The sequence below is a fragment of the Pinus tabuliformis genome, chromosome 1_1 (genome assembly GCF_031772625.1).
Source record: "Pinus tabuliformis cultivar Carrire ecotype Pingquan chromosome 1_1, CPIR1, whole genome shotgun sequence".
Lineage (NCBI taxonomy): Eukaryota > Viridiplantae > Streptophyta > Pinopsida > Pinales > Pinaceae > Pinus > Pinus tabuliformis.
Genome location: NC_142297.1, coordinates 699,033,883 through 699,061,705, shown reverse-complemented (window position 1 = coordinate 699,061,705; position 27,823 = coordinate 699,033,883). Strand labels below are relative to the sequence as shown.

At 39.8% G+C, this 27,823-nt stretch overlaps 1 protein-coding gene across 3 annotated transcripts in view; it reads right to left on the bottom strand.

Moving 5' to 3' along the window:
- The window catches only part of LOC149215396 (B3 domain-containing protein Os07g0679700-like), a 174,750-nt gene that overhangs the window by 122,996 nt on the left and 23,931 nt on the right, over window positions 1-27,823 (bottom strand). For 2 of the 3 annotated variants that reach the window (XM_089392613.1, XM_089392614.1), the window contains exon 3: window positions 783-887. In XM_089392613.1, the coding sequence (XP_089248739.1) occupies window positions 783-887 (105 nt within the window). Of the gene's footprint in view, window positions 1-782; window positions 888-27,823 lie in introns of those variants that run through there. The other variant, XM_089392616.1, reaches the window with a different exon arrangement.

Below are 27,823 nucleotides of genomic sequence, written 5' to 3'. Positions count from 1 at the left end.
TTATCTTACTTACACATGGTCAACAAAGCTATTATTATGTGATCACGTACTGTATTACTTTATGAGTGGGTCAGGAGTTAAGTCTCAAGGCCATCAGTATAAGACGTCACTAAGAAACCCCAGGTAAAGAGCCCTAATTAATTGAGTGAAGGTCATCATTATGAACATATCATTAAGTCGTCCTATTTAGCAAGCCTAATTGACTGAGTAAATGATTGTGTTTCCCATCCATCATGTATGTAGGACTTGCAAGTGTAAATAGATGCTTCCCCATTTTGCATTGAGTTATCATCACCAACGGAGGCAATATCATAGCATACTCTGTGCAGCTTACCTCCATCTCATTGATTAAGTGTGCATATATGTGGATATAATTGTGAGTTGAGTAAAAGCACAATGAATTATTCCCCTGTTTATTTGTTATGTGCACATAACTTTTCTTATTTAACTCCAGTTCATTGTCATTTCCAAACTAACTTTGGGTGGATTCATGCTCAATTGGAAGGACCAAAAGAATAACAATCAGATTAAAAGATATATGTATAATGCCTTTCTAAAGCTAGGTCAATGTTGATTACAGTGGCAGAAAAATACACAAATATATCAATTTACCAAGCAGATTGAACTATGACAAACAGCTTATATCAATTTACCAAGCAGATTGAACTATGACAAACAGCTTGCACAATTCAGGTTTTCAGTGGTAAGTCATTGTTATCAGCATGAAGAAGCAACAATTTATCCATATAACAATCACACTAAACAACAGCAAGAGATCTTACATAATTCAAGTTGCCGTTCTTCTTCGCACAATTGATGCACTCTATGCCTCCATGATCAAGAAGTATAAACAAATGAATAGAAGCAATACATCCACAATGGAGACGCTGCAAAATGAGAACTAAAATTAAAAAGAGACTTCTCTGTGTTCTGTTGTTATATGAATAAATAAAAAAGAAGTGTATAGACTCAATTAAATAAAATGATTGTATTGTAAAAGTAGATCTCTTCCTTCCATGACCTTATCTATCTAAAATATAAAACTGATTGAACCCATTTTTAAGAATAATAATTGTTTTATATTATTCAATTATAAGATGAACTGTAATAGAACGGAATTATCAACTCCATTCAAGGCCTTCTAATTAGGGTTAAGACTCATGACTTCTCACATACAATGGCATATACTATATAATAAACACTCCATTTATGATCACATATTCTATTTCTTGGACTAAGTACAGTGTTTTTTAGTATCCACAATTATTGATTTAAATGAGCGTGTCACTGAAGTTCTTAGCATTTCTACTGGGACTTAATATAGATGTTTGTGGAGCTTGATGGTGGTCTTCAGGAAAAATCTTGATTTGATTATTGCACGAAATTATTTGAATTGTTATTCCATAGAGCATCAGATAAGAATAGCAGCCATTCTCGTGGGCATGTACATTTTAACCTGTAAATTTGTAATAATGAAGCCTTCAGTATTGATTGGAGTAAAGAAGAAAATATTATGGTTGCCTATAGTTCTAAGGCTAGCAGAGGGACCCATAATACAGCCACTTTAGCAGAATATTAAATTATTTAACTATTTCCTAAAGTGGACTTAGGAAAAATTAAAAATTCCTAAGTTAACTTATGTTATAATCTTAGCCCTTCATCACAATATAATCTCAGCCATTGAAAGTGATTTTATGGTTTGGGTTGAAATTATAAGAGATAGAATGAAGTGGAGGTCAGTTCAAAGAGCACAGAGAGTGTGTGGTTGGCTCAGCACAGAAATCATGGTTTGCAGTACTCAGTGATCAGATTAGCGATATAGAGACAGAAGGAAGGGGCCGAATAGCCTCAGCCTAGTCCAAAACCAGTGCACATCTGTGCACAAATGGAAGAATCAGTGCATCTGTATGATAGCACGAGAGCGCAGGGGTTAGCACGAGTGCGCAGGGGTTGTATCAGTTGTGTTGTTGAAGTTGGATTTGTTGTAATGGGAAGCATTCCATTGCTGTAAAAAAATTCCACAGTTTATTTGTTGAGCTAATAGAAAACACACACAAAGTTGAAGATTTTCACCAAAGTTAGGGTTTCCTAAGTATATCTTGTGTTCTATGTGTCGGATGTGTGTCTTCTGATTTATTTATTTTCCATTCTGCATGCTAAGTTAGAAAACTCAATGTATTTGCAATTTAAGTTTCCAATGCAGCAGTTGTTTGTATTTCTGATTTTATAGTTGGAAAATTGTGAATCAGTTCCAAGGTTTTAAGGAAATCTAATATGGTATCAAAGCATAGCCTCTTATTGAAGACCAAACACATTTTTATCTGCAAGAGCAGATTATGTGATTCAGAGCGAGTGGGTTTATTAGATCGATTTAGCTGCTAGGGTTTTTGGGCAATGCGCATTGCTTTTGGGCAACGTGATTTGTTTTGTGCAATGTGATTTGGCAATATGGCGTATCATGGTCTCAAATTTGAAGACAAATTGGATGGTGCGTCCAACTTCTATTCATGGTGAGAAAGGATAGCAATGGTGTTGGAGCTGCAAGGGACATGGGATTTTGTTGATAATGTCCTGTCGCATCCTCTGACCCTCAACAGTTGGCTCAGCATTACAAGATGGATGCTCAGGCAAGAAGAATTATCTTGAAGGGAGTCAAAGACCACATTTTTCCTCACCTGACTAGGAAGAAAACAGCCAAAGCCATGTGAACAACCATCATTGGTCTCTATCAAGGTTCGAGCGAGGCTAAAACGCTGGTATTGAAGGACAGGCTCAGGAATATTACATTGTCCAAGTCAGATTCAGTGGTATCTTACCTCATCAAGTTTTCCAAAATAAAGGAAGAGTTCGTTGGTGTGGGTGAAACAGTTCCAGTTGATATTTTCTCGGCTGCACCCTCTGACCCTCAACAATTGGATCAAAACAAGATGAATGCCAAGGTAAGAAGAATCATCTTGGAAGGAGTCAAGGACCATATTATTCCTCCCCTGACTAGGAAGAAAATAGCCAAAGCCATGTGGACAACCATCATTGGTCTCTATTAGGGTTCGAGCGAGGCCAAAAGATTGGTATTGAAGGACAAGATCAGGAATATTACATTGTCCAAGTCAGATTCAGTGGTGTCTTATCTCACCAAGTTTTCCAAAGTAAAGGAAGAGTTGGCTGGTGTAGGTGAAACAGTTCCAGATAGGGATTTGATAAATTTTGCTATATTGGGTTTCTCCAAATCATGGCTAGCCTTCACAGATGGGATTTGTGCCTAAAAATACCTTCCAGATTGGGAGAGATTATGGGGAGACTGTGTCTAAGAGGAGTTTCGCAAACAAGCTAGGTCACATGCTAAGGCTAGGGAAGATGAAGAAAATTTTGCTCTAGCTAGCAAAAGGAGCAAGTCCAAGGGTAAAAAGGGCAGTGGTGGTGGAGAGTCGAACTCCAAGGGTGAGAAGAAGAAAAAGGATCTCAATAAGATCAAGTGTTTTTCATGCCACCAGTTTGGGCATTATGCTACTAAATGCCCTAACAGGAAGAAAGGGTCCAAGAAGGACCAAGTAGCAACCTCTGTAGAGATTGATGAGTTCTCTTCTCATTTGGAGGAGTTTTCACTCATTGCTTGCATGGCAACCTCAGTGGCTACCAGTTTATGGTATGTCGACAGCAGAGCGTCCTATCATATGACAAGAAATAAGAAGTATGTCATGTCCCCAATTTTATGCATGCAAAAATCACTACAGGGTTTTGCCAATTTTTTATAATATTAAAAAAGGGGAAAATATTATTTTGTGAGAAAAGGCAAAAAAATATTATTTTAATGGAATGGCGGCAAAATATTATTTTACTGAAGGAAAGGAGGCAAAATATTATTCTAATGGAGATTGGTGGCAAATTATTATTTTATTAAAATGGAGTAAAAAGTCACCTAGTGGAAAATGGCCCCCTCCAATAAAATAATAATTAAAAAGTGTTAAAATTGGAAACTAGGGCCAAACTCCATGTGGGTCATATTATTTATGGCAGCTGATATTTTTATTGGATCCCTCTCATTGAGAGGTGTAGGATTGATCTAAAGATCATCCGATTCCGATAAGTATTTATGAAGTTATGAATTTATTTATGTTATGGACAAATTGTTAAGTCGGCCAGCAACGTGCCCAACAGTCATGTCTATTCAACCTCTACGTTTTAGTATAAATAGAAGAGGACTTCAAGTCATTTCAACACACGCTTGGATCTCTTCCTCTCTCTACTTGTCTTTGGGTTTTAGTAGGAGGAGAGATCCTAAGGAAAAGCCGGAAACGCCGGAAAATCCGGAAAAGCCGGAACTACCGAAAAAGCTGGAAACGTCGGAAAAGCCATAAAAGCCAGAAAAGCCGGATCTGCCGAAAAAGCCGGAACTACCAAAAAAGCCAGAACTACTGGGAACTGCCAAAACAGTCAGAGCATTTGTCTTCGAAGGAAGGCAACATGATGTATGAGATCATGGGCAGCATAATAAGCAGCATGATGATATGAGCATGGGCAGCATAATGATGCATGATGATATGAGTATGGGCAGCATGATGTATGAGATCATGGGCAACATAATAAGCAGCATGATGATATGAACATGGGCAGCATAATGATGAATGAGATCATGAGCATGGGCAGCTTGACAATATATAAGACCATGGAAGATGCAATCTGGAGATGAGAACAGCTCAATCATCAAGGTTCAACACATGTGACAGTACAGCAAGGTGTCACACGGTAATGTGCAGCAAATAGACAAGATGCAGCACTATGATAGGTGAACGAGTCACCTTAGAGAATCAGTTGAAGCAATATGTCTTCAACTAATCTCATGCCGATATCAAAAGTCAAAGTGATTGACTTCTATTGTAAATGTACTATCTCTCTCACTTTCTCTGTTGAACTTTGAAGAACATAAAAGAAGAATTGATCAAGGGTTTCCCCACATTGTGGGGTTTGTCCTTGGCTAGCGCCACATCTTGTGTCCTCTTGTCTTGGCTTGTCTTCTGCGATTTATATTTATGTTCTATCTGCAGTTTACTTTATGCTGATGTGATTGCTAATGTGGAAAAGAAATTGAAATAAATTGCTCTAGCATAGAACATACCTAAAATTAACATGGTATCAGAGCTGAGGTGAAGACAATGCCCAAGCAAGAGTGAAAGAGCAATCACCAAAGACAATAGGGACAAGACAAAAGGATCAATGAGTTCCACATCTCTCTTCTAAGTTCGCTAAGGGTGAAGTAAAAGCAGAGAATATTATCAGAATGGCACAGCAGAAGATCACTTCATTGGGAAGTTCAGATCTAAGGGTGGAAGGAAAGGCAAATGCCTTGGTTGCAATAAGTTCGACCATCATGCAAAGAGCAGAGACACATCTCTTGATGAAGATAACAATCATTCCAGGGACATCTTCAATGATCAGAGGAATGATAAGTAATGCAGGTCATCAAGGAAATGGTCGACTCTTCAAAGAAAGCAAGGAACCCCAGAATCTCTTTTATGTACCTGATCGCAAGAAGAACATGGTGTCCATCTCGGAAATGGAAGTTTAAGGTTTCAGGGTGGCACTCATTGATGGAAAGGTACGTGTTTGAAAATAGATTTTTCAAAGATGTTTTAGAGTTTGGGGTTGTATCAAGTCCACTGGGGCCCATGTCCATTGACTCAGCACCAGAGATCTGTCAGTCAAATGGTGTCTGGGATACCTGAATTCAAAAAGAGCTTGATAGTACATGTCTAAGATGTAGCAAAGGAAAATCTTACAAGGGGACCCTTCCCCTCATGTAGCAGGTCCACAGGTTTGGAACAACCCATGGATTTTGAGATTCATGAACAGGAATCTCATGTATACAGGGGGAAGAAATCCCTCTATGGCTTGAAGCAAAACACCCCGGGCATAGTATGAGAGGATTGATAGCTGTTTGATGAAGCTGAGATTCACTAGGAGTGAAAACGATCCAAACCATTACCCGAAGGTTGTGGATGATAGACCTCTCATACTGGCACCTCATAAGGATGACCTATTTCTGACAAGTGCAGACCCTCTCATTTGCAGAAGTAAGAGGGAGTTGGATTCCGAATATGGAATGATAAACTACAAGCCTGTGACTACCTCGAGGATATTAACCTTCAGAAGTCATATGGTAGTGATGTTGGACCAGATTTGGGAAATGCCTTTGAGTTTTATAAACTCAATCACGTTGATGTTCTTGGTGAACACCGGACCTATGTTTTGCAGTTAGCATGGTGAGCTCATATTTGGTTGAGCCTCACTAGATTGGTGCCAAGAATCCTCTAATATATCTTCGGGTCACAATCTCTCATGGATTGAGTTACACTACCGGAAATATGAAAATTCCATGATTATTCGAATGTTGACTGGGCAGGGAGTGTGGAGGATCACTAGAGCACTTCTCAGTGCTGGTTCTCTTTGGATTCTGCTTCGATATCATGGATGAGCAGGAAGCAGAAATCGGTTGTTATAAGTACCGCCAAGACCGGATACATAACTACGAGTATGACCTCGTATAAAGTTGCCTGGTTGTGGAAACTCTTCAGTGAGTACACATGATGAATACCAATGTGATTCTCTGTGACAACCAGAGGTGGGATTCGATTATTGAGGAATCCCGTATTCAATGATTGCTCCAGCGGATAGACATCAGATACTGCCTTATCTGGGATATGGTAAGTCGATGAGCAAGGAGGCTCCATCGCACTGAGATGATGTACAAGTCGCTACACTTTGTCAGAGCCCCGGGGAAAGATCAAATTTGTGATTTTCCCAAACGACTTGGAGTCATCGAGAGACCCTTGTAAAAGGGTCCTGCATGTTGCATACATTGAGCTCTGGGGGCCTGCGGTTCTTAATGGAGCAACATACGACCACAGGGTGACTCACCCTCCCCTGGTGGTGCGCACTGGGCTAGGATGATTCACTCTCCTATGGACAGGATGATTCTCTCTCCTGTGGACAAGATGATTCGCTCTCTTGTGGGACAGGATGATTCGCTCTCCTGTGGACAGGATGATTCACTCTCCTGTGGACAGGATGATTCGCTCTCTTGTGGGACAAGATGATTTGCTCTCTTGTGGGACAGGATGATTCGCTCTCCTGCATAGTAGGATGATTAATTCTCCTGTGAGGTTTGGATGATGTGTTCTCCATGACAATTGTGTAGCAGGATGATTAATTCTCCTGTGAGGTCTGGATGATGTGTTCTCCATGACGATTGTGTAGCAGGATGATTAGTTCTCCTGTGAGGTTTGCATGATGTGTTCTCCGTGACGATTGTGTAGCAGGATGATTAGTTCTCCTGTGAGGCCTGGATGATGTGTTCTCCATAATGATTATGTAGCAGGATGATTAGTTCACCTATGAGGACAGGATTGATTAAGTTCTCTTGTCGAGGCATCCTACCCATGCAGTCTGGGACTCATGGGAAGTACCTCTCATCTGTTCAATGAGCAAGGAAATGAGGATAGGGACCATAGTAGTACCGATGGACGCATCGTTGTATCTACCGTACTCCCTATGCTAGGATGACCTTCATTGATCTGGGATCAATGATATTGGTTTGGGACCAGTGGTAGGAGTTGTACCCACTATGACATTGACTTCGGGTAGATTGAGGACTGATCTCGGACCAGTGGTAGGAGTTGTACCCACTATGACACTGACTTCGGGTCGACTAAGGACTGGTCTAGGACCAGTGGTACACACTCTGAGATTGACTTCGAGTCAGTAGAGTACTAGTCTAGGACCAGTGATAGGAGTTGTACACACTCTAAGACTGACTTCAGGTCAGTGGAGAACGGTATGACACATTCTCGATCAATTCTTCTTCTTCATGGTTCAGCAGAGCTAAGTTGAGCAGAGCCAGCAAAGCTGAGTAGAGCTAAGCAGAGCCAGTAGAGCAGAGCAGAGCCAGTAGAGCTTATCAGAGCTAAGCAGAGCAGAGAAAAGCGAGCAGAGCTGCGCGGAACTGAGCAGAGTTGTGCAAGGCACTAATGGCAGAGATAGTATAGTTGGACATATGGATCAGCGGATTGAGTTCTCCCTAGTTGAGAGGGAGTGTTAAAATTGGCAACTAGGGCCAAACTCCATGTGGGTCATATTATTTATGGCAGCTGATATTTTTATTGGATCCCCCTCATTGAGAGGTGTAGGATTGATTTAAAGATCATTCGATTCTGATAAGTATTTGTGATGTTATGAATTTATTTATGTTATGGACAAATTGTTAAGTCGACCAGCAACTTATTTAGGCTCAGAAGCCCAACAGTCATGTCTATTCAACCTCTACGTTTTAGTATAAATAGAAGAGGACTTCAAGTCATTTCAACACACACTTGGATCTCTTCCTCTTTCTACTTGCCTTTGGGTTTTAGTAGGAGGAGAGATCCTAGGGAAAATTCGGAAAAGCCGAAAACACCGGAATTGCCAGAAACGCCGGAAAAGCCGGAACTACTGAAAAAGCCGAAAACGCCGGAAAAGCCAGAAATGCCGAAACTACTGGGACCTACCGAAACAACCAGAGCATCTGTCTCCGAAGGAAGGCAACATGATGTATGAGATCATGGGTAGCATGATGATATGAGCATGGGCAGCATAATGATACATGATGATATGAGTATGGGCAGCGTGATGTATGAGATCATGGGAAACATAATAAGCAGCATGATGTATGAGATCATGGGAAACATAATAAGCAGCATGATGATATGAGCATGGGCAGCATGCTGCATAATGATGCATGATGATATGAGCATGGGCAGCATAATGATGAATGAGATCATGAGCATGGGCAGCTTGATGATGAATAAGACCATGGAAGATGCAGTATGAAGATGAGAGCAGCTCAGTCATCAAGGTTCAACACATGTGACAATACAGCAAGGTGTCACACGATAATGTGCAGCAAATAGACGAGATGCGGCACTATGATAGGTGAACGAGTCACCTTAGAGAATCAGTTGAAACAATATGTCTTCAACTGATCTCATGCCGATATCAAAAGTCAAAGTGATTGACTTCTATTGTAAATGTAGTATCTCTCTCACTTTCTCTGTTGAACTTTGAAGAACATAAAAGAAGAATTGATCAAGGGTTTCCCCACATTGTGGGATTTGTCCCTGGCTAGCGCCACATCTTGTGTCCTCTTGTCTTGGCTTGTCTTCTGCGATTTATATTTATGTTCTATCTGCAGTTTACTTTATGCCGAAGTGATTGCTAATGTGGAAAAGAAATTGAAATAGCTTGTTGTAGCATAGAACATACCTAAAATTAACAAAAAGGGAGTCGAGAAGCATGGGGAAAAATTATAAAAGGAAGATATACTCATTTGTTGATCATCTTTTGTCTATTACATTTCCCCTTTCATCTTCTCTTGGTGTTGTTTAGCACAAGAAGAAAAGTGTTGTTTGGCACAAGAATTCCAAGCGAAAATTCCACCCTCATTTTGGAGAATTTTGGGTGTCTCCCAGAAAGTTTGGGAGTCTATATCAAGGCTTCCCTTGAGTGTATTGCAAGAGATTTGATCAGCGCTGCACATTTCTTGGATGCAATAGGACTTTGAGGTACATATTTTGAAGCAGTAGATGTGGGTTAGAGATTCTGAGTTTTGGAGAGAGTTCCCCTTGCCTATATAACGGGAGTTTGTGGATGGCAAAAATTTTTGAGCAGATTTGAAGGCATAAATCACAGTTCACCTCCAGCCAACAGCAACAAAATTTATGGGCAGTGCAAGTTACCAGTTTGAGCCATTTCCGGGTTTGCATGCTTGTAGAAGCAAGCCCAGATTCCATCATTCCACTCTATTTGTACTCAGTTCCAACATTGATATTAATAAAACGGTTTAGATTTACTGCTCATATTGTGTGGTTTATTGATTGCAAATGCATGTCTGAATTTTATTATTCATCCAGAATTCACAAGTGCAACTTATTGATTTCCAGTTCTATTTTGGAGGCCCAATTTACTATTGCAGCAGATCTTTTGTGGCCATCACTGTAGCTATTTCTATCAAGAGCTCTATATGTAATTGCTCCAGTAAATAAATAAAGCTACTCAATTCTCCCTTTCTTGAGTTATTTGCAATTATGGCATTTATGGGTTTATTTGGAAATGCTATTTTATTTTTGCCACAATTTCATGATTGTTGTTTTGCAATTGCTTGAAGAAATTTATGGTAGAAATCTCTAAGCAATTTCTCGAGAAATTTAAGAAAATTATAAACCGTGACATTACAAAGTATTTCAGCAAACTGTCAGAAAGGGACATGTGGTTTAAAGTTGAGATGGTATAGTTGTTTTGAGAGGGAGTTAGAAAACCCTCTTTATCTCAGAGATGTACTTTACGTACTTGGGCTCAAGAAGAATCTCATTTTAGTTTTAGGATTAGAGGACAAGGGGTACGAGGTGACCTTCAAATAGGGTAGAGTTTTCATAAAACCCTCAAACTCCAAGGTGGCAAAGCAAATCGGGGTTAGACACAAGAGCCGCTATAGATTGTAGTTTTAGACAGCCACAACATTAACTAGCTGAGGGAGTCATGACTCAGGGAGCGAGCTTGGGGAGTTATGGCATAGGCGCATGGGGCATCTGCACAATGGAGTGCTAAAGATTCTCAAGGAGATAGCAACATGATTGCCACAGTGTTGTGTGGACCAGCATCAGGTGTGCAAGGGTTGCACACTTGGCAAGTATGCCAAATCATCTTTTCCTAGTAGAGATAACAAGGCCAAGGGTATCTTGGACATTGTTCATTCAAATGTTTGTGGTCCTTTCTCTACAACATCCCTTAGCAAGTACAAGTATTATGTCACCTTTATAGATGATCACTCAAGGAAGACCTGGATATTCTTCATGAAAAAGACGGATAGATTCTTCTCAAAGTTTCTGGAGTTTAAGGCCTTAGTTGAGAACCAAACTATCAAGAGGTTGAGGTCTAATAATGGTGAGGAGTACACCTCAAACGCATTCAAGGAGTTGTGTGCCAAGAAGGGCATCAGAAGGGAGTTGACTACACCATATGATGCTCAACAGAATGGGGTGGTAGAGGATCAGGGGTTGCCCAAGTTTCTTCGGGCTGAGGCATGTCATACGGTAGTTTTCCTACAAAAACAAAGCCTACGTAAAGTGTTGGGGTGAGTTACACTAGAGGAGGTGTTTACAGGGAAGAAACTGGATGTGTCACATTTCCGTATATTCAGTGGCTTTGTGTATTGCCATGTTCTGGAGGAAAAGAGGAAGAAACTAGAAGGACATCTTCATGGGCTACAACAACATCCAAGGCATACAGGGTGTACATTACAGCACACAGGAAAACAATGATCGAGAGAGATGTGAAGTTTGAGAAATATAGAGCCTTAAGGAAGTCCTTAAAGCGTGAGCAGACTACAATGCAAGAGGAGAAGCAGCAGGGTCCCAAGCAAGAGGTTCAGTCAGCACCTCAAACTACAACTCAACATGTTGATGGGCAAGCCAAGCAATGGAAGGATGAGGAGGAAGACACACAGTTGGAGGAAAGAGTAGAGCCCACTCAAGCAGTGACTCCTAGCATATGGAGACAGAAAGCGAGATGGGCAAATCAGTTCATCTAGGAGGCGCAGGAGTCAGTTGATGCTCCTCGTTTATGTCAAGATGTCAAGCCTGCTAGTTATCAGGAGGTAGCCACTCAACAGATGTAGAGAGATGCCATGGTGGAGGAGTATGCCTCCATCATTAAAAACAATGTCTGGGAGGTAGTGTCGAGGCCAAAGGGCAATTCTGTGGTGGGCTTTCACTGGGTCTACAAGATCAAGCATGGGGTTGATGGGAGCTGTTAAATTTTCTTAGGGCTATATTGTTCTTTGCTTTGATAATTGCATTTCTTCATCAACACATTACATTCACCATATAACATCATAACATTATTTAGATTTACATCATTACTCAGCAACATATGCAATTATATAGAAAGAACAATGTCATCATCATCAATGCAACAGAACATAAAGGAACAATAGAAGAAAAGCATTCACACATAGACACCAGGATTGGTCGGAGACCAGAGAAAAACCCACTACAGGGAAAACCCTTTCAAATTCTTCTTCCTATTAGATTGCTATCGAATGATTCAACAAATGAAAGTACAATGATCCATAATTTCATCCATACAACTATCTAGCAAAAACAACTACACAATATTCATAAAATGAACCTAACAATGCTTTCTGATTTTGAAGCCTGTAATGAACTGTCATTGTCTGCAGTCAACTGCCGAATACTGCAGTCACTGAGAGAAATCTTCAGACAACTGAAATTCCATCATTTAGGTCTCAGTCGCACGGAGGAAGAGTCATGTGTGAGACTGTGCAGCTTCCAATCGCTCTTTGGAGCCTACAAGCAACCGACTGCAATCTACAACTGAGATTTTGAAACCCTAGATGTTAGTCGCACAAAGGACGAGTTGTGCGTGCACTAGGATGCTTCAATCACATCACATGGATGAGCCTAGTAGCGAGCGACTGCAATCGAGATCTCTCTGTCATGTGCCTGTGATTGAGGCCCAAAACCCTAAAATAGAAATGCGAGCTTTGGACCCTGCAATTTCATCTTTGAGTGAACATGTTCCTCTGCGAATGAGCCTCAAACCTGTGCGAGCCAAAAACCAAGATAGAAGAGTGTCTCATGATGATGTCCAAATGTCATAGAGGTCACTTGTATTTATAGCCTTCCAAGTGATTTAGGGCCAACCTTATCAAATATGCACATGTCGGTTTTTCTTCATAAGTACACTTTTCCTTATCCAGTTTGAATGATCTTTAGGTCGAATTTGGTCCTCTCAAAAAGGGGAATTCAATGCAATCATTATCTCCATAAAATGAGTTGTCCAAAGACCGCAATTGCATATTTTAACACTCCCTCTCAACTAGGGAGAATTCCACCTACATCATGTCACGTGTATCTTGTCGTCAAATCATAGTATCTCATCTTATCATATCATCATTGTTCATCTCAATTCATCTCTTGCGTATTCCTGCTTATCTCTTGATTGTCCTTACTCATATGCTAAACATTCTCGAATCTAAAAGAAGAAGAATTTGACATCGGAGCGGTGCTCAATCTACCACCCTCTATCCATCGGGGAGCCACAGGTACCACCCAGAATCTCTACCAATAGGGAGCCCACCTGGGAAACATCAACGGGGAGTCAAATCTACGACTCGCATCATCATCGGAGAGCATACCGTCAGGGAGCATATCTCAACCTGGAACCACATCAAGGAGCACATCTCAACTCGAAATCTAATGGGGGAGCTAAACATCTACGCCCCCATATTGAGCAATAGGTGATATAGGGGAGCTACTACTCAACCCATCATATTGCCTACTGATCTTCCCAACAATGGTGTTCAAGAGTCATGTGGTAGAGCACTTGCATCATAATTAGCTTGGGTTGTACACTCTCAACCCATTGGCCAGATGGGGAGCGATAATCCCAACAAGCCCAGCTTGTGGGTATGATGCCAACTAGGGTATACTCTGCAAAGACCAAGATAGGGGAGCAACATCTCCAACCCTATGGGTAACAGATAGGGGAGCAACATCTACGACCTTATTGTCCAAAGATCCCTCAACCCAGGAGCCCTCTATCTCAATTCCTCACCTTGGGAGCTCAGACAAGGGGGAAGAGTTGGCTCAGTGTTCTCGATCAATGATGCTCTCTGTAGATCAGCAACATATCATTGTGCTCATATCTGATAATCATCATGTCTTAATATCAGTTGTCTCTTTTTCATACAAGACATCAAATCAAATATCATATTAGAAAACATATATATATATATATATATATATATATATATTATATATATATATATATATATCACAAAAAGGATACCTTATTCATCCTCCCTTTCGAGGAGGTGTCAACCACAAGCCTAAGCTTGTTTCGTATAATAGCACTATCTCAATGAAGGTATCTCATTCCCAACTATATATAGGATTCTCTGCCAATCAGTTCCCACTCTTTGTCATCATAATGTATCCATGTCATATCTAGAACTTTCTCAAACATCTCTCCAAAAAGCTTCTTCATCTTGCCTCATAGCTAGTCATGCTAGCAACCATCGTACTCAACCTCGGTCATGCTTAAAGCTACAAACTTCTCATTCAAAACATCATGGCAGATCTCATACTAAGGCAACACCCAAATGTGCTCGTCAATAACGATCCAAACATCATCAGTACATCCATGCAGTCACACATCATAGGAAGAATGTCAAAGATAGATCATCCCATGCAAATATCTCGAAGGGTGCTTGGTGGCAACTCTGTGTATGAAGCGGCTCAATCATGAATTCACTCAGATTACACGCAGCACATATGAATTGGTGTTAGAACATCAATGCTTCAATCAACTATCGGTTGCCAAGTTGAGTTCAACAATATCTCTTCACAACTTCTTGAAATTCAATCGAAGTGTCCAAGGATTTGCATTTCCACTTTCCAAAAACTCTTCAATAGCTTCGCAATATAGATTTTCTTTTCCAAACTTCAAAAATCAATTCATCATGTCATGATTCATTATTTCGAGCTTCAGAAGCCAACTCACTCTTACTTGGATCATCAGAGGCTCATTACCTGTCAATAGTAGACCGTCAGCATATAAAACCAAAATCAAAATCATACCTTGGAACACTTCAAAAGTAGAGGTTTGGATCAATGCATCATCCTAACTTCACCTGATAACTGTCAATGCAGACACATCAAAGCCGAGGAGCTTGCTTCATGCAATGTTTTCTACAAATATAACACTTTACCAAACGAACATGATTTGCCTTACATAAATTAATATTGTCTAATCAAATCTACTAAGTCAACTTTTAGATGCCAAATCAAAATTCATATCAAACTCATCAATATCGCAGTATCAAATTCTTTAGACTAGGTGACAGGTAGAGCTCTCATCAAGTCATGACTTCATCTATTATCATGCCTACTAGTTGTCATTTAGTTATCAAACCAAGCTTCATCAATTCATCCTCATGATCATAATATAAGTTACTAGATGCAAATGCATATACTAATAATAGGTCATGCAAGTTCCATCCATTTATTGTGAGATTACTTCACACTGAATCACAACTGTCAATACTTCAACCATTGTGCTAAGAACAAGGAGGCCAATACAAAACCATTATCGAATACCAATATTAGTCACTGAAAGTCACTATACCATATAGCATTATTATCAAGGCAAATCATCAATCGTCAAATCAAATCATTAGTCATCAGGTCAAATCCAAATTTGCTATCACAGAGAGATCTATAGCCCAAAACATATCTCAACATCAAGTCAAAGTTCTAAATTATTATCAATCATCATGTCAAATACTGCTTATCTATATCAATCAGCCAAAATCATAATGACATATTGATATGCATATCCCAGTCACCTGCAAACACAAGTTTAGTCAACATATTCACATTATAGTAAGTCAAACATTCAAACTTCCCTGCTCATAGAACTTTCTATTGTTTGCTCCATGTTTGTAGGACTGACATCCTTCAAGTGTACTTCTGATTTTATGCACAAAGTTTCATTCTTGTGTCCTATAGGCATAGTCGCACCCATAGGCCTTCCTCCAAGTGGTTGAGAGGCTACAGTTGCACCCTTAAGCTTGCTTCCATGCGACTGAGGCTTAGAGTAAGGGAAAACTCTCTCTTCTCAGGTCAAAACTTTGTTGCAGACCAACAATATCAGATATTTGTCTATTCATGCCCATAAATCATATTTCAGCAGTAAAGAGTCTTCTATACATATAATGCAAATGATAATACGAGTAAGGATCTTATAGAGAGATTCTCCCTCTGAATGGGAAACCACTTCGGTCATCTTCATTCCAGTCATCAATCTATCTATAATGCTATCATGCATCAGCAGATCTGTTAGATCATAAAGTCAAACATATATCCATCATGGTCATAACATGCTAGAATCATCTATTTCACCATTACATCATGTTAGGCCCCTATACTATTAGTGTAACCCCTTATTGTTATTAGTATAACCCACTTACTATATTGATGTACCCATGTAGTGCCCATATTGTTACTATTGTGCCCCATAGAAGCCCACTATTGTTATTATTGTGCCCTTACATTATTATTGTTATGTCGGCTCTGATTATGTTATAACCCCTTAGACTCCTATATATAGAAAGGAGGTCTTTTCATTTGTATCATCGAAGAATTGTTCATTTATGTAATGTAAAGGAGGTTGCCCCCTCGAAGAGGTTGAATTCTAAGGCGTTGATCTATCTTTTCTATCTTTTCTTGAGTTGGTTTCATAACATTTGGTATCAGAGCTTTGGATTCTAGGGTTTCGCTGCTCCAAACAGGTCATCGTGGCATTTTCGCTATAACTTTTTTTCTGTGACGTTTTAGAAGACGCAAAAAAAAACCCATTTGAGAAGAAATCATGTTGAACCTTGGGTCCGAATTTCAGAGCTTTTCGCGCGATATTTGCGGAGATATGATCTAAGGAAGTTGGTCTTTTTGCAGACTCCTAAATTACATTCAAAACAGGGGACCTGGGGAAAATCGTCATAACTTTCTCTCTGGGGATCGGATTGAAATTTCGTAAGAAGGTACAGAAAGAGGACAGACTGTAGTTTCTTGTATGCATTTTTCAGATCCAAAGGTCGAAACAGTGACACGTGGCACTTCATACAATTTCGCTCTTCTAGAAAGGTCTATAATCAGGTCATCTTGGGAGATTGTGCATAACTCTTTCTTAGAGAATCCAATTTGGATCAGACTGGTGGCATTGGAAAGAGGACACAGAGGGCTACTATAGGTCACAATTTCAGAACTTAAAGATCCGAAAGTACAGAGTTACAGTCGTTTCAAGGTCAAGCTCCTAAAATCAAGAAAAAGCAAGATGAGGAAGTTTGATGGCAAGGATCCGGTAAATTGGATACTTCAGATGGAGCAATATTTTGATCTACATGGTGTACAACTGTTACAAAAGGTATGTATTGCATCTTCATATTTAGAACCAGATCAATTTTTATGGTACGAAGGGCTTTGTTCTCATAAACAACTTGTTACGTGGTCAATTTTCACAGAGGAAATGATAGCACATTATGAGGATACAAAGAGCAACACCTTCTTTAGAGCAACACCACAACAATTGGAAAGAGTAAAAGGACTTTGTGATATAGTGGAAAGCAAAATTATGGAAACCAGAAAGCGTACCCCTCACAACTATAAAGATGGAAGTGTTGTTTCTCCTAGCCTTCCACAACCTACAAGGGTTACACCACAACAATTGGAAGAAAAAAGAGAAAAATGGCTTTGTTACAATTGTGATAGAAAATGCACTAAAGGTCACAAGTGTGCTGAGAAGAAATTATTTTACATAGAATATGAAGAGGAGGAAGAAAAGAATCAAGAAACATCAAAAGAAGAAGATATACAGCAGGGCCCCACCCCAGAGAAAGAAGAAATGAATCAGACCATATCTTGTAAAGCATTGGCAAGAATTACCACTCCTCAAACTCTCAAGATAGAAGGACATATCAAGAAGAAAAAGGTGCAAGAAGTGAAAGATCACATCGAGAAAGAAGAAATGAATCCAACCATATCTTGTAATTCATTGTTCGAAATTACCACTCCTCAAATTATCAAGATAGAAGGACGTATCAAGAAGAAAAATGTTCAAGAAATGAAAGATCACATCGAACATCAAGAAATGAATCCGACTATATCTTGTAAAGGATTGGAAGAAATTACCACTCCTCAAACTCTAGAGATAGAAGGACATATCAAGAAGAAAAAGGTTCAAGCAGTGAAAGATCACATCGAGCATCAACAACAAGTTCTCCAACTTTTAAAGGATAACACCACTTCGGTGCAAAATCAAACGAAACAACAGGTAGATCAACATCGTAGTGAAAAATGTTTTGATGTAGGTGATTGGGTGTTTTTACTGCTACATCTCAAGCAAGCTATTTATGAGAAGGAATGTTGGCAATACTACATGCACTTAAAAAATGGCGACCTTACCAAATGGGAAGACTCTTCAAGGATGAGGATGTGGAAGCATTGTTTTGTGCTATTTATATTATCCAACCAGATTGGATAAACGAAGCAAGGGATGAATGGAAGAAGGACGAAGAAGTATGGCCACTTATTCAAAAGTTGCAAAATATCCCAATTCAAACAATATTGCCAGAAATTGAAGAGGAAGGAAAAATCATATTGGAACCTGGAGCAGTCACAGAAACAAGAACCCGACAGCTACGAAATCAATCAATTTCAGAGTATCTCATCAAGTGGAAGAACTTACCCGCTGAATATTCCACATGGGAGGACAAGAATTTTATACAAAAGCATCAAGAACTACTCAAGCGTTGAGGACAACGCTTTTTGAAGGAGAGGGGCATGTTAGGCCCCTATACTACTAGTGTAACCCCTTATTGTTATTAGTATAACCCACTTATTATATTGATGTACCCATGTAGTGCCCATATTGTTACTATTGTGCCCCATAGAAGCCCACTATTGTTATTATTGTGCCCTTACATTATTATTGTTATGTCGGCTCTGATTATGTTATAACCCCTTAGACTCCTATATATAGAAAGGAGGTCTTTTCATTTGTATCTTCGAAGAATTGTTCATTTATGTAATGTAAAGAAGGTTGCCCCTTCGAAGAGGCTGAATTCTAAGGCGTTGATCTATCTTTTCTATCTTTTCTTGAGCTGGTTTCATAACACATCATGACATCAATCTTTCATCAAGGGTTATAGTCAAATATCTAATAAGAGTAAACTTCAAGAATCATGATCACGACATTACTTCTTTGTCACGTAACTCAATCCATCAAGTCAGGGCATTCAATATTACCATGTGCCATAATTACTAAGCACATCAGAACATAACCATGGTCAACAAAAGATCTTCAATCTCATTGTTATAATTCTATCATCATGGCTACCATGCTTTTCACAAACAATAACAATAGTGCCAGTTACCATCAAGGTGCTAGCCTTCTTCATGGGATCAAGATATCCAAAATGATAGATGTTAGCCAAACATCAATATTAAGGAGCTTCATAGAATCAAGAAAATCATCATGTTTAAGAAGTAAGATACTCGTTGCACCATTTCATCATAAGAATCATGAATCCAAATCATTTTCATATGCATAAGCCATTTGCGAAGGAGACATTCTCATCATACATTAGGGCTTACCTTGTCATCAATATTCCAGTTGAAACATAACACCATACATACCTTGAAGCGTTTAGATACTTGTGCATCTTCTTAGCTAGTATCACTTTGTCACCTTTTCATTAGGTGCCTCTTTATTTTTACAACACTAGTTCTTATCTTCCTGCACTAGCCATGATCCTCAAGAGAGATCCACTTCTCACAACTCATCAAGAGGTTAGAAGCATCCAAATACTCAAATATACATGCAGGAAGCATAAGTAGTAATCAAAACAATAATTAGATCCATAAGTCAAAAATAAAGATATAAAGGAGAATCTTAAGTCGGAAAGTAATTATCTTCATTGAGAGGTGATCATCTCTCTCTTGAACCAGCCTTCAAGAGTCATCATTGTCCATTGTCTACTTGATGCCTTCAATATATATTCATCAACTTTATCAACAACCAAGCCTAATAAAGACTATCCCATCTAAGGCTTCATCAAATTTGACAACTGCTTGAACATCTTCATTTTGACCATGCTAGGTTTCTAGATTGCCTATATCAAATCTTTGCCATAAACCAGGGTTTTTCTCAAACCCTAACCTCATAATATCCACCAAACCCTAATAACCAAATTGCATAAGGTTTTCTTCAAACCCTAGAATTCTTTTAGGTCTCCTCCATCCTTTCTTGCATCCTTGAATGGTGTCATTCAAGGGGTGATCTCTAAGTTGCAGGAAACGTGGGGGGAGGGGTCGTTTCAGGCAGGAAACGGAAACGAAACTAGGAAACGCGTACGGTATGGCATGGAAACGCGTTTCCGGCCGTACTGCCACGTTTCCTGAAACGGAAACGTGGCAGTGCGGCCGGAAACACGTTTCCAGGCCGTACAAGCCACCTTTCCCAGTTGTAATGTGTTGTTTTTTAATTTTTTTTTTTTATTTGTTTTTAAATTTTTTTTAGGTTTCCGGTAATTGTGCTACTTCTATTTTTGATGAGGATTGTTATGATGAGGATTAGTCTTTTGTGACTTGTCTCTATAGTTCTTGCGGCCTTATAGTCTTTATTGTACTTGCAGCCTCATATACTAATATAAATAAAGGCTGATTTTGGATTTTCCTATATTTTTATTTTCATTATGTGATCATTCATGACTCATGAGTAAATGTGATGTAAATTTAATCTTAATGTTTAAATGTAATAAATTATAATCATATAATGTAAATGTATCATTAATGCTTTATGATTGCACATATATATAATAATAATTTTTAAATATTTTTAATATATATATATATATTATTATTATTATTATTATATATATATTCGCGTTTCCCCGTTTCCAAAATTTGGGGAGGTCGCGTTTCGTATCGCTTCCCGTTTTGGAAACTCGTTTCCGTTTCCCCGTTTTGTGCAACTTAGAATTCCACAAATGTCTATCGATGTAAGGTGGATGAAGGATCCTCTACAAGTATTATATCCTCCTTGGCTTGGAAAGATTTGGGTTCTCGAAAGTTGTTGGCAGTTGATAGTCAGTTGTTAGCCTATGATAAAAGACCTAGTGAATCTATGGGTGTTCTTCCTCAATTTCCTATTACTTTAGGTGGGAAGATTGTCTTAATCGATATGGTGGTGGTTGATCGCCCTTTAGACTTTAATATGCTACTTGGGCATGATTATGTCTATGTTATGAATGTTGTGGTGTCTTCACTCTTTCGAGTGATGTATTTTCCTCACAACAGAAGTATTGTCACTATTGATCAACTTGCATATGATAATCACCATCCTAATTTGAACTTAGTTCAAAATACCCCTTGGTATGTTCCAAGTGTTCAAGTAGACTCTGCCCCACCACGTGTGAACTATGTGGCATTATATCCTCAATGCTCAATTGCTTCTGAGAAGGATCCTTTGAATTATTATTTTCCTTCTCAGGACTTGGTCCCAGTGTTTGATCGAGTGATTTCTCCTTATGGGAACTTGGGACTCCTTACTTCCCACTTTTGATCCTTCTAGTTCTCATGATTTCTTGGATGTTGAGTTGCCTTCGCAAGAGGATATTTTTGAAGCAATGAGTTTTAGCTACCAAAGGAGTCCTTAGCCTAAGTCTCACAAGGGGCTTGTCTTGAAGAACTGTTATATGTAAGTCATTAGGCTGTGTGGTTCCCTGTAAGGTTGTACCATATAATCAATTAATGAATTGAATTACAATGAGCAATGAAGCTCAAATAAATAATACAAAATGTATTTACAGAAACAGCAAGTTTCTACTAAGAAATAAAAACAACGAGTTTCTACTAAGAAATAGAAACAGCAAGTTTCTAATAAGAAACTGCTAATAAGATCACAGATGATCTTATCCGAATAAAATACATAAATGAGCATTAAACACTAAAATAGCATTATTCTAATACCCTCCCTTAATGCTCAATCTATTTACAACACCTATAGACCCCCTAAATTTTACAAACTTATCAAGCCCAAGGGGCTTGGTGAAGATGTCTGTTGGCTGCTCTGTCGTGGGAACATACAGCAACTGAATGGATCTGTCTTCAACAAGCTATCGAATGTAGTGACAATGGGTTTCCACATGCTTTGTTCATTCATGGAAGACTGGATTCTTGGAGAGTTTGAGCACTCCCTGATTATCACAGAACAAGGGAGTAGGACCTGCCTGGGAAACATGCATATCCGCAAGCATACGTCGAAGCCAAACTGCCTCACAAGATGCCTTAACTGCTCCCCGATACTCTGCTTCTATCGAGGAGAGAGCCACTACCTGCTGCTTCTTACTAGTCCATATGACAGCATCGGATCCCACAAACTGAACACATACCTAGTTGTAGATTTACGGTCATTAACCAAACCTGCCCAGTCGGAATCCGTGTAACCACTGAGTGTAGGATCTGAACTCCGAGTGTACAGAAGTCCATAATTAGGAGTGTCACTCACATAACGCAGCACACGCTTCGCTGCTATCCAATAACCATCCTTAGGAGCTGTCATGAAGTCGTGGCAGGTTTGCAATCTTGCATTCTGAACCTGTCCACAAGACTTCTGGCATACTTCGACTGAGAGAGAAAGATGTTGTTCTCAGTCTGCCAGACTTCAACCCCCAAACAGTAATGAAGAAGTCCCAAATCTGTCATATCAAAAGTGTTTCACAAATCCTGTTTGATCCCATGGATCAAATGTGCTGAACTACCAATAATGATAAGGTCATCCACATAGACAACCACAAACAAAAGATCATCACCAGTATGCTTGATATACAGGTTTGCATCAGATGGACTCCTCTGAAAGCCATGATCTGTTAGGTACTTATCAATTTTCATGTACCAAGCCCGAGGGGCTTGTTTCAGACCATAGAGTGCTTTGACTAATCTACAAACTTTTTGTTCTTGACTGGCAACCTTGAATCTTGACTGGCAACCTTGAATCCTGGAGGCTGCGTCATGTAGACTTCTTCCTGTAAGTCACCATTCAGAAAAGCACTCTTTACATCCATCTGATGGACTTTCCAACTGACGAGCTGTATGGTACTCATCTTGGCAAGGACGAGCCGTATGGTACTCATCTTGGCTATAGGAGCAAAGGTCTCCTCATAGTCTATGCCTTCCTTCTGTGAGAACCCTCGAGCAACAAGGTGAGCCTTATACTTGTCTAGGGATCCGTCAGCTTTGTATTTTACTTTATACACCCATTTGCAGCTAATGGGCTTTTTCGCTGTAGGAAGATCAGAAAGGGTCCAAGTGTGATTCTTCTAAAGACTCTGGAATTCAGCTTCCATAGCATGTTCCCACTTAGGTATACCCTTAGCCTCTGAATAGGTTTGAGGCTCAAAAACATTGTGTAGGTTAGCCATAAGAGCAAAATTTACTGTAGGTTGTTGTTTGCTCTTATTTCTGAAAGTTCTACCTTCAAGGAGCTCATTATCCCGGAGATCACCAATAGTTTTAGCCCACCATTTAGGCCGGAGAATAGAAGAAACAATATCTGGAGTCGGTGGAGGAGGCTCAGGAACAACAGGAGCAGCAAGAGGAGGATTATTTTCCGGAGGGAACTCAGGCAGTGCATCATCAAACACTGATGTTGCATCATCCCTCCCATCAGGTGGACCTAACGAAAGAACACTTGAGGTTGATCCTCAGAACACTGCTCAGAAGGAGAAGACTGAAAGAAACCTCTGTCTTCATCAAATACTACGTCTTGATTGAAAATAAGACGATCAATGTCTATATCTATCAGCCTATAGGCCTTATGGTGATCACTGCACCCTGTCATCATGAGTTTCTGGCTTTTGGAATCCAATTTAGAGCGCTTAGCAGTTGGAATCCAAACATATGCAACCGAGCCAAACACTTTGAGGTGACCAATCTTAGGCTTACAGTCAGACCAAACCTCTTCTGGAGTCTTCCCCTTAACATCCTGAGTAGGTGATCGGTTAAGAAGATAGACAGCAGTAAACACTGCTTCAGCCCAAAATTTGTTCGGAACACTCCTGTGTTGTAACATGGAACGAGCCATTTCAACAATCGTATGGTTGCGACGTTCGACAACATTGTTCTGCCGAAGAGTGTAAGGTGTAGTTAAATGGCGTTTGATGCCTGGGTATCACAGAAGTTGGAGAAAGCAGAAGAACAAAATTCCCCCCCGTTATCTGTCCTAAGAGTTATGGTATTACAGCCAGACTCTTTTTCAACTAAGGATTTAAACTTCTGAAAGATGCTAAATACATCATATTTATGTTTTAGAAAGTACACCCACATGTTTCTACTGAAATCATCTACAATAAGCAAAAAATATTTGCAACCAGTAACTGAAGATGTATTCATAGGACCACAAATATCAGCATGAATTAACTGGAGTACCTTAGATGCGCGCCAAGATTCTCCATCCTTGAATGAAGACCGATGTTGCTTGCCAGCTTGACAGGCGCCACACACTCCCAAATGCTGAGTCTGAATATCAGGTAACCCTGACACAAGTCCCTCCCGAGATAGCTGAGAGAGATACTGAATGTTTAGATGCCCATATCTCTGATGCCATAGAGTGCTGATGGGAGAAACACGAGCTGCTAGAGCCACTTCTGGAGAATCACCAGTGTCAAGAAGCCTGTATAGGCCATGATCCTCTAGGCCAACAAAAATCATAAGACGAGTTTCCTTGTCAATAATGGAGCACTTGTGCGCACTGAACACCACATCGAGCTGAGGAGAGTTCCTCATAATCTGGCTGACAGACAGCAGATTAATTTCCATACCAGGAACATAGTACACATTCAGGAAGATGAGTGTGCGCCCATCAGACTGGATCTGAACTGTACCTCTGCCAACCACTGTGTACTCCTCACCTCCGTCGAATACCACAGAATCACTGAAAGATGAGAAGTCAGTAAACCAATCACGCCTGTGAGAGAAATGACGTGATGCACCATAGTCAATGTACCAGGCAGAAGACGGTGCATGATCTGAGGACCTCTTAGCCATAAAGGCATAAAAGGAAGATTCCTTCTACTCGAAATGTTCTGCAACATTCGCTGTCTGATGAGACCCTCCCTGCTTCTTCTATTCAGAAGCAATCCTCTGTCAGCAATCTTTCTTCATGTGGCCGAACTTGTGACAGTAATTACACTGCACATTTTTCTTCTTAGCAGGATCAGAAGGCTGAGAAGAACCTTTCTACTGAAAGGACTGAGAGGATTGATATTTGGCAGCAAAGGCATTTTCTGAGGAGGTTGATGAAGCACCACTACCAAACTGTTGTTTCCTATGATCCTGCTGCAAGAGTTTGGTGCATAACTCTGGAAACTTCAGATCAACATTAGTGGAGGTAATGTTGAGTGTTTCTATGAACTGCTCATAAGGTTTTGGTAGACTTTTCAGAGTGATGACTACCATATCTTCTTCCTCCATGGTTCGACCAATAGCTTCGAGTTGATCGCGAATGTCTTTAATCTTGTTAAGATGTTCCTGTAAAGACATACATTCGTCCATCATGATGGAGGACAACCGATTCTTCAGAAAGAAAGCTCTGCTCTTGTCGGATGTCTCGTGCAATTCCTTCAAATGTTGCCAGATTTCAGCAGCTATCTTGCCGGAAGGAATCTGTGGTAACTAATCATCAGTCACAGAGAGTTTGAGAAGCATAACAGCCTCTCGATTTCGATCATCAAACTTATCTTGATTTGCACCAGGTGTACCAAGACTGAGCTCTTTGCCCAAAATAAGCTGGTCAAGACGCCTATATTCAAAAATGGTCAACATTCTCTGTTTCCAGATGTTACAATTGATGCCATTAAAGCACTGACTGCCTTCCAACATCAGAATGGTTAGCAAGGCCATCTGCACGTTTCCCAAGACACAAAAAACAACAAAGGAGTCCAACACGGATTTCAATGCAGAGGTCGGCTAATCTGGACAAAATCTGACAGGTGTTGGTGCAATATGAAATAGAACCAGAAATCGTAATATTTATGGACAGATGATACCCTGCGCAGAAGGTATGCTTGGATCTCAGCTTCAAAAGGTTGAAGGTTGTTGTATACACACATCATAAAAAAGATAAATGCATGCATTCAGCTCACTATATCACGCCAAACAAAAAAAAAGCAGAAAAGCCCACGGCGCCGAACGTGCGGCCCCTCCTCGGTTCGCTCAACAATTGCTTTCTTCAACCTGGCAAATGACGTGCACTGCCTTCTCATTGAAAAACGCACTATGGAAGCATGCAATCATAGAACATAATGAGACCCTGCGTTAGTCAGGAACATCTATATCGGCTGGAAAGTTGTTGCACGTACGCTGAGGAAGATTCAGAGGTTCGGTGCAATAATGACAATAAGTATAAACAGGCTGGAGTACGCTTGTTGCTTTATAGATGGCAAACGTTAACGGCTGGCCTAAGCGTCATCTCCTTAAAGGGGGTTCAGTTTGAAATAGAATTTGACCTTTCAACCACAGTGAAATCGGCTCAGCAGAATGAGAAACACGTCCCTTCGAATATTCAACAGTTCGATTTTCTAATGATCAAACTCGTCCAATTGGGAGGGAATAAGGGGTTTGACAAGCTCGTCCCTTGTCGTCACAAATTCTTCAACCAATTTGCAGTTGGTTCCTTCTATTATGTGACGGCCCTTTTAAAAAAAACTACGACTCAGAAATTGTGACGCCCAAAAAAAAATTTCAGACCCCTAGAGAGCCAATTCGAAATGAAGCACGAAATTTTTCAAACAATGAAAAATTATTTCGAAAAAAATACCCTAGCTCTGATACCATAATCAATGAATGAATTGAATTACAATGAGCAATGAAGCTCAAATAAATAATACAAAATGTATTTATAGGAACAGCAAGTTTCTACTAAGAAATAGAAACAGCAAGTTTCTAATAAGAAACTGCTAATAAGATCACAGACGATCTTATCCAAATAAAATACATAAATGAGCATTAAACACTAAAATAGCATTATTCTGATACCATATTGTATATATAAGGTATGCATTTTCAAGTTTTGTATTCTATAACACAAGCTTTTATCTTAAGTTTATATATGGGATGTATTAACTTCTTGCCTAGTGTTCCTAATTATGTCTACAGAACTTTGAAGACTTCTCCTTTGGGTATTTTCATGGTTGATCTGCTCTGACAGGTATTGGTTCTTGAAACTGGCATATAGGTTAGGTTTTCCACCTGCATTGTGCATTATCAGTTTCCTTTTCCGTTTTGGCCTTAGGATCGACCCCACCAAGATGTGACATGGAACCTTCTCACTGCTTAGAAGTGTCATAACTTGTGTGGTAAGAGCCTACGTTACCATGGGTGCCCTGGATAGTACCTTGATGTCACTTTGCACCCACGCTAAAATTTTGTTCTTAGGTTCGGGAGTCCTCTTTAGTCCCGCCATAACTTTACGTTGAAGCCTCATTCTTCTTCTTCTTTGCTATTATTCTGGCTTTATACCCTAGAGGCCCCCATAACCTTGTTCTTGAGTCAGTCCTCCACCGGCTGGTTATCTCTTCCAATCATATGGAGAGTTTGTTAATGCCTCCCATAAAGTCACATCAAGTCGTGATTTTGTTCAAGGGAAGTAAACTTGTTGTCAACCATTCTGCAGTGTCTCGACTCGTTTCTGTCAGTCATACCTAGTCTGTCAAGTTATTCTCAACATCACATCAATGACATGGTCCTTTACTCATGTTGGTTAAAAAGGTCCCCACTGACTTCTTACTGGCGGATCTACTCTTATCGAATCTAACAAATTGCTCTAAGAGTAGACCCAGAGTTGCACCCTGGCCCTATTTACATCATTGATAGGTGGCCTTATGCTAAGCATCGATCAGCATTATGGGTCATTGACTGAGTGGTTTCCCTTATGTTTGACATCAACTTACATTATCACACATTGGGATTCGTGCAATCCCTTGGTTTCCATTTGACCCTATTGGTGGATTCCTCACCTCTGTGTCAGCTTTCATTATTGGTTGGTTCAAAGGATTTTTGTCATGCGCTACCTACATCTTATGTACGTCGAAAATGTACTTTGGAATGGTTACTTCATCTCTCTTCATTCGAGTTCTCCCAAATTATTCGCATATGGGTTA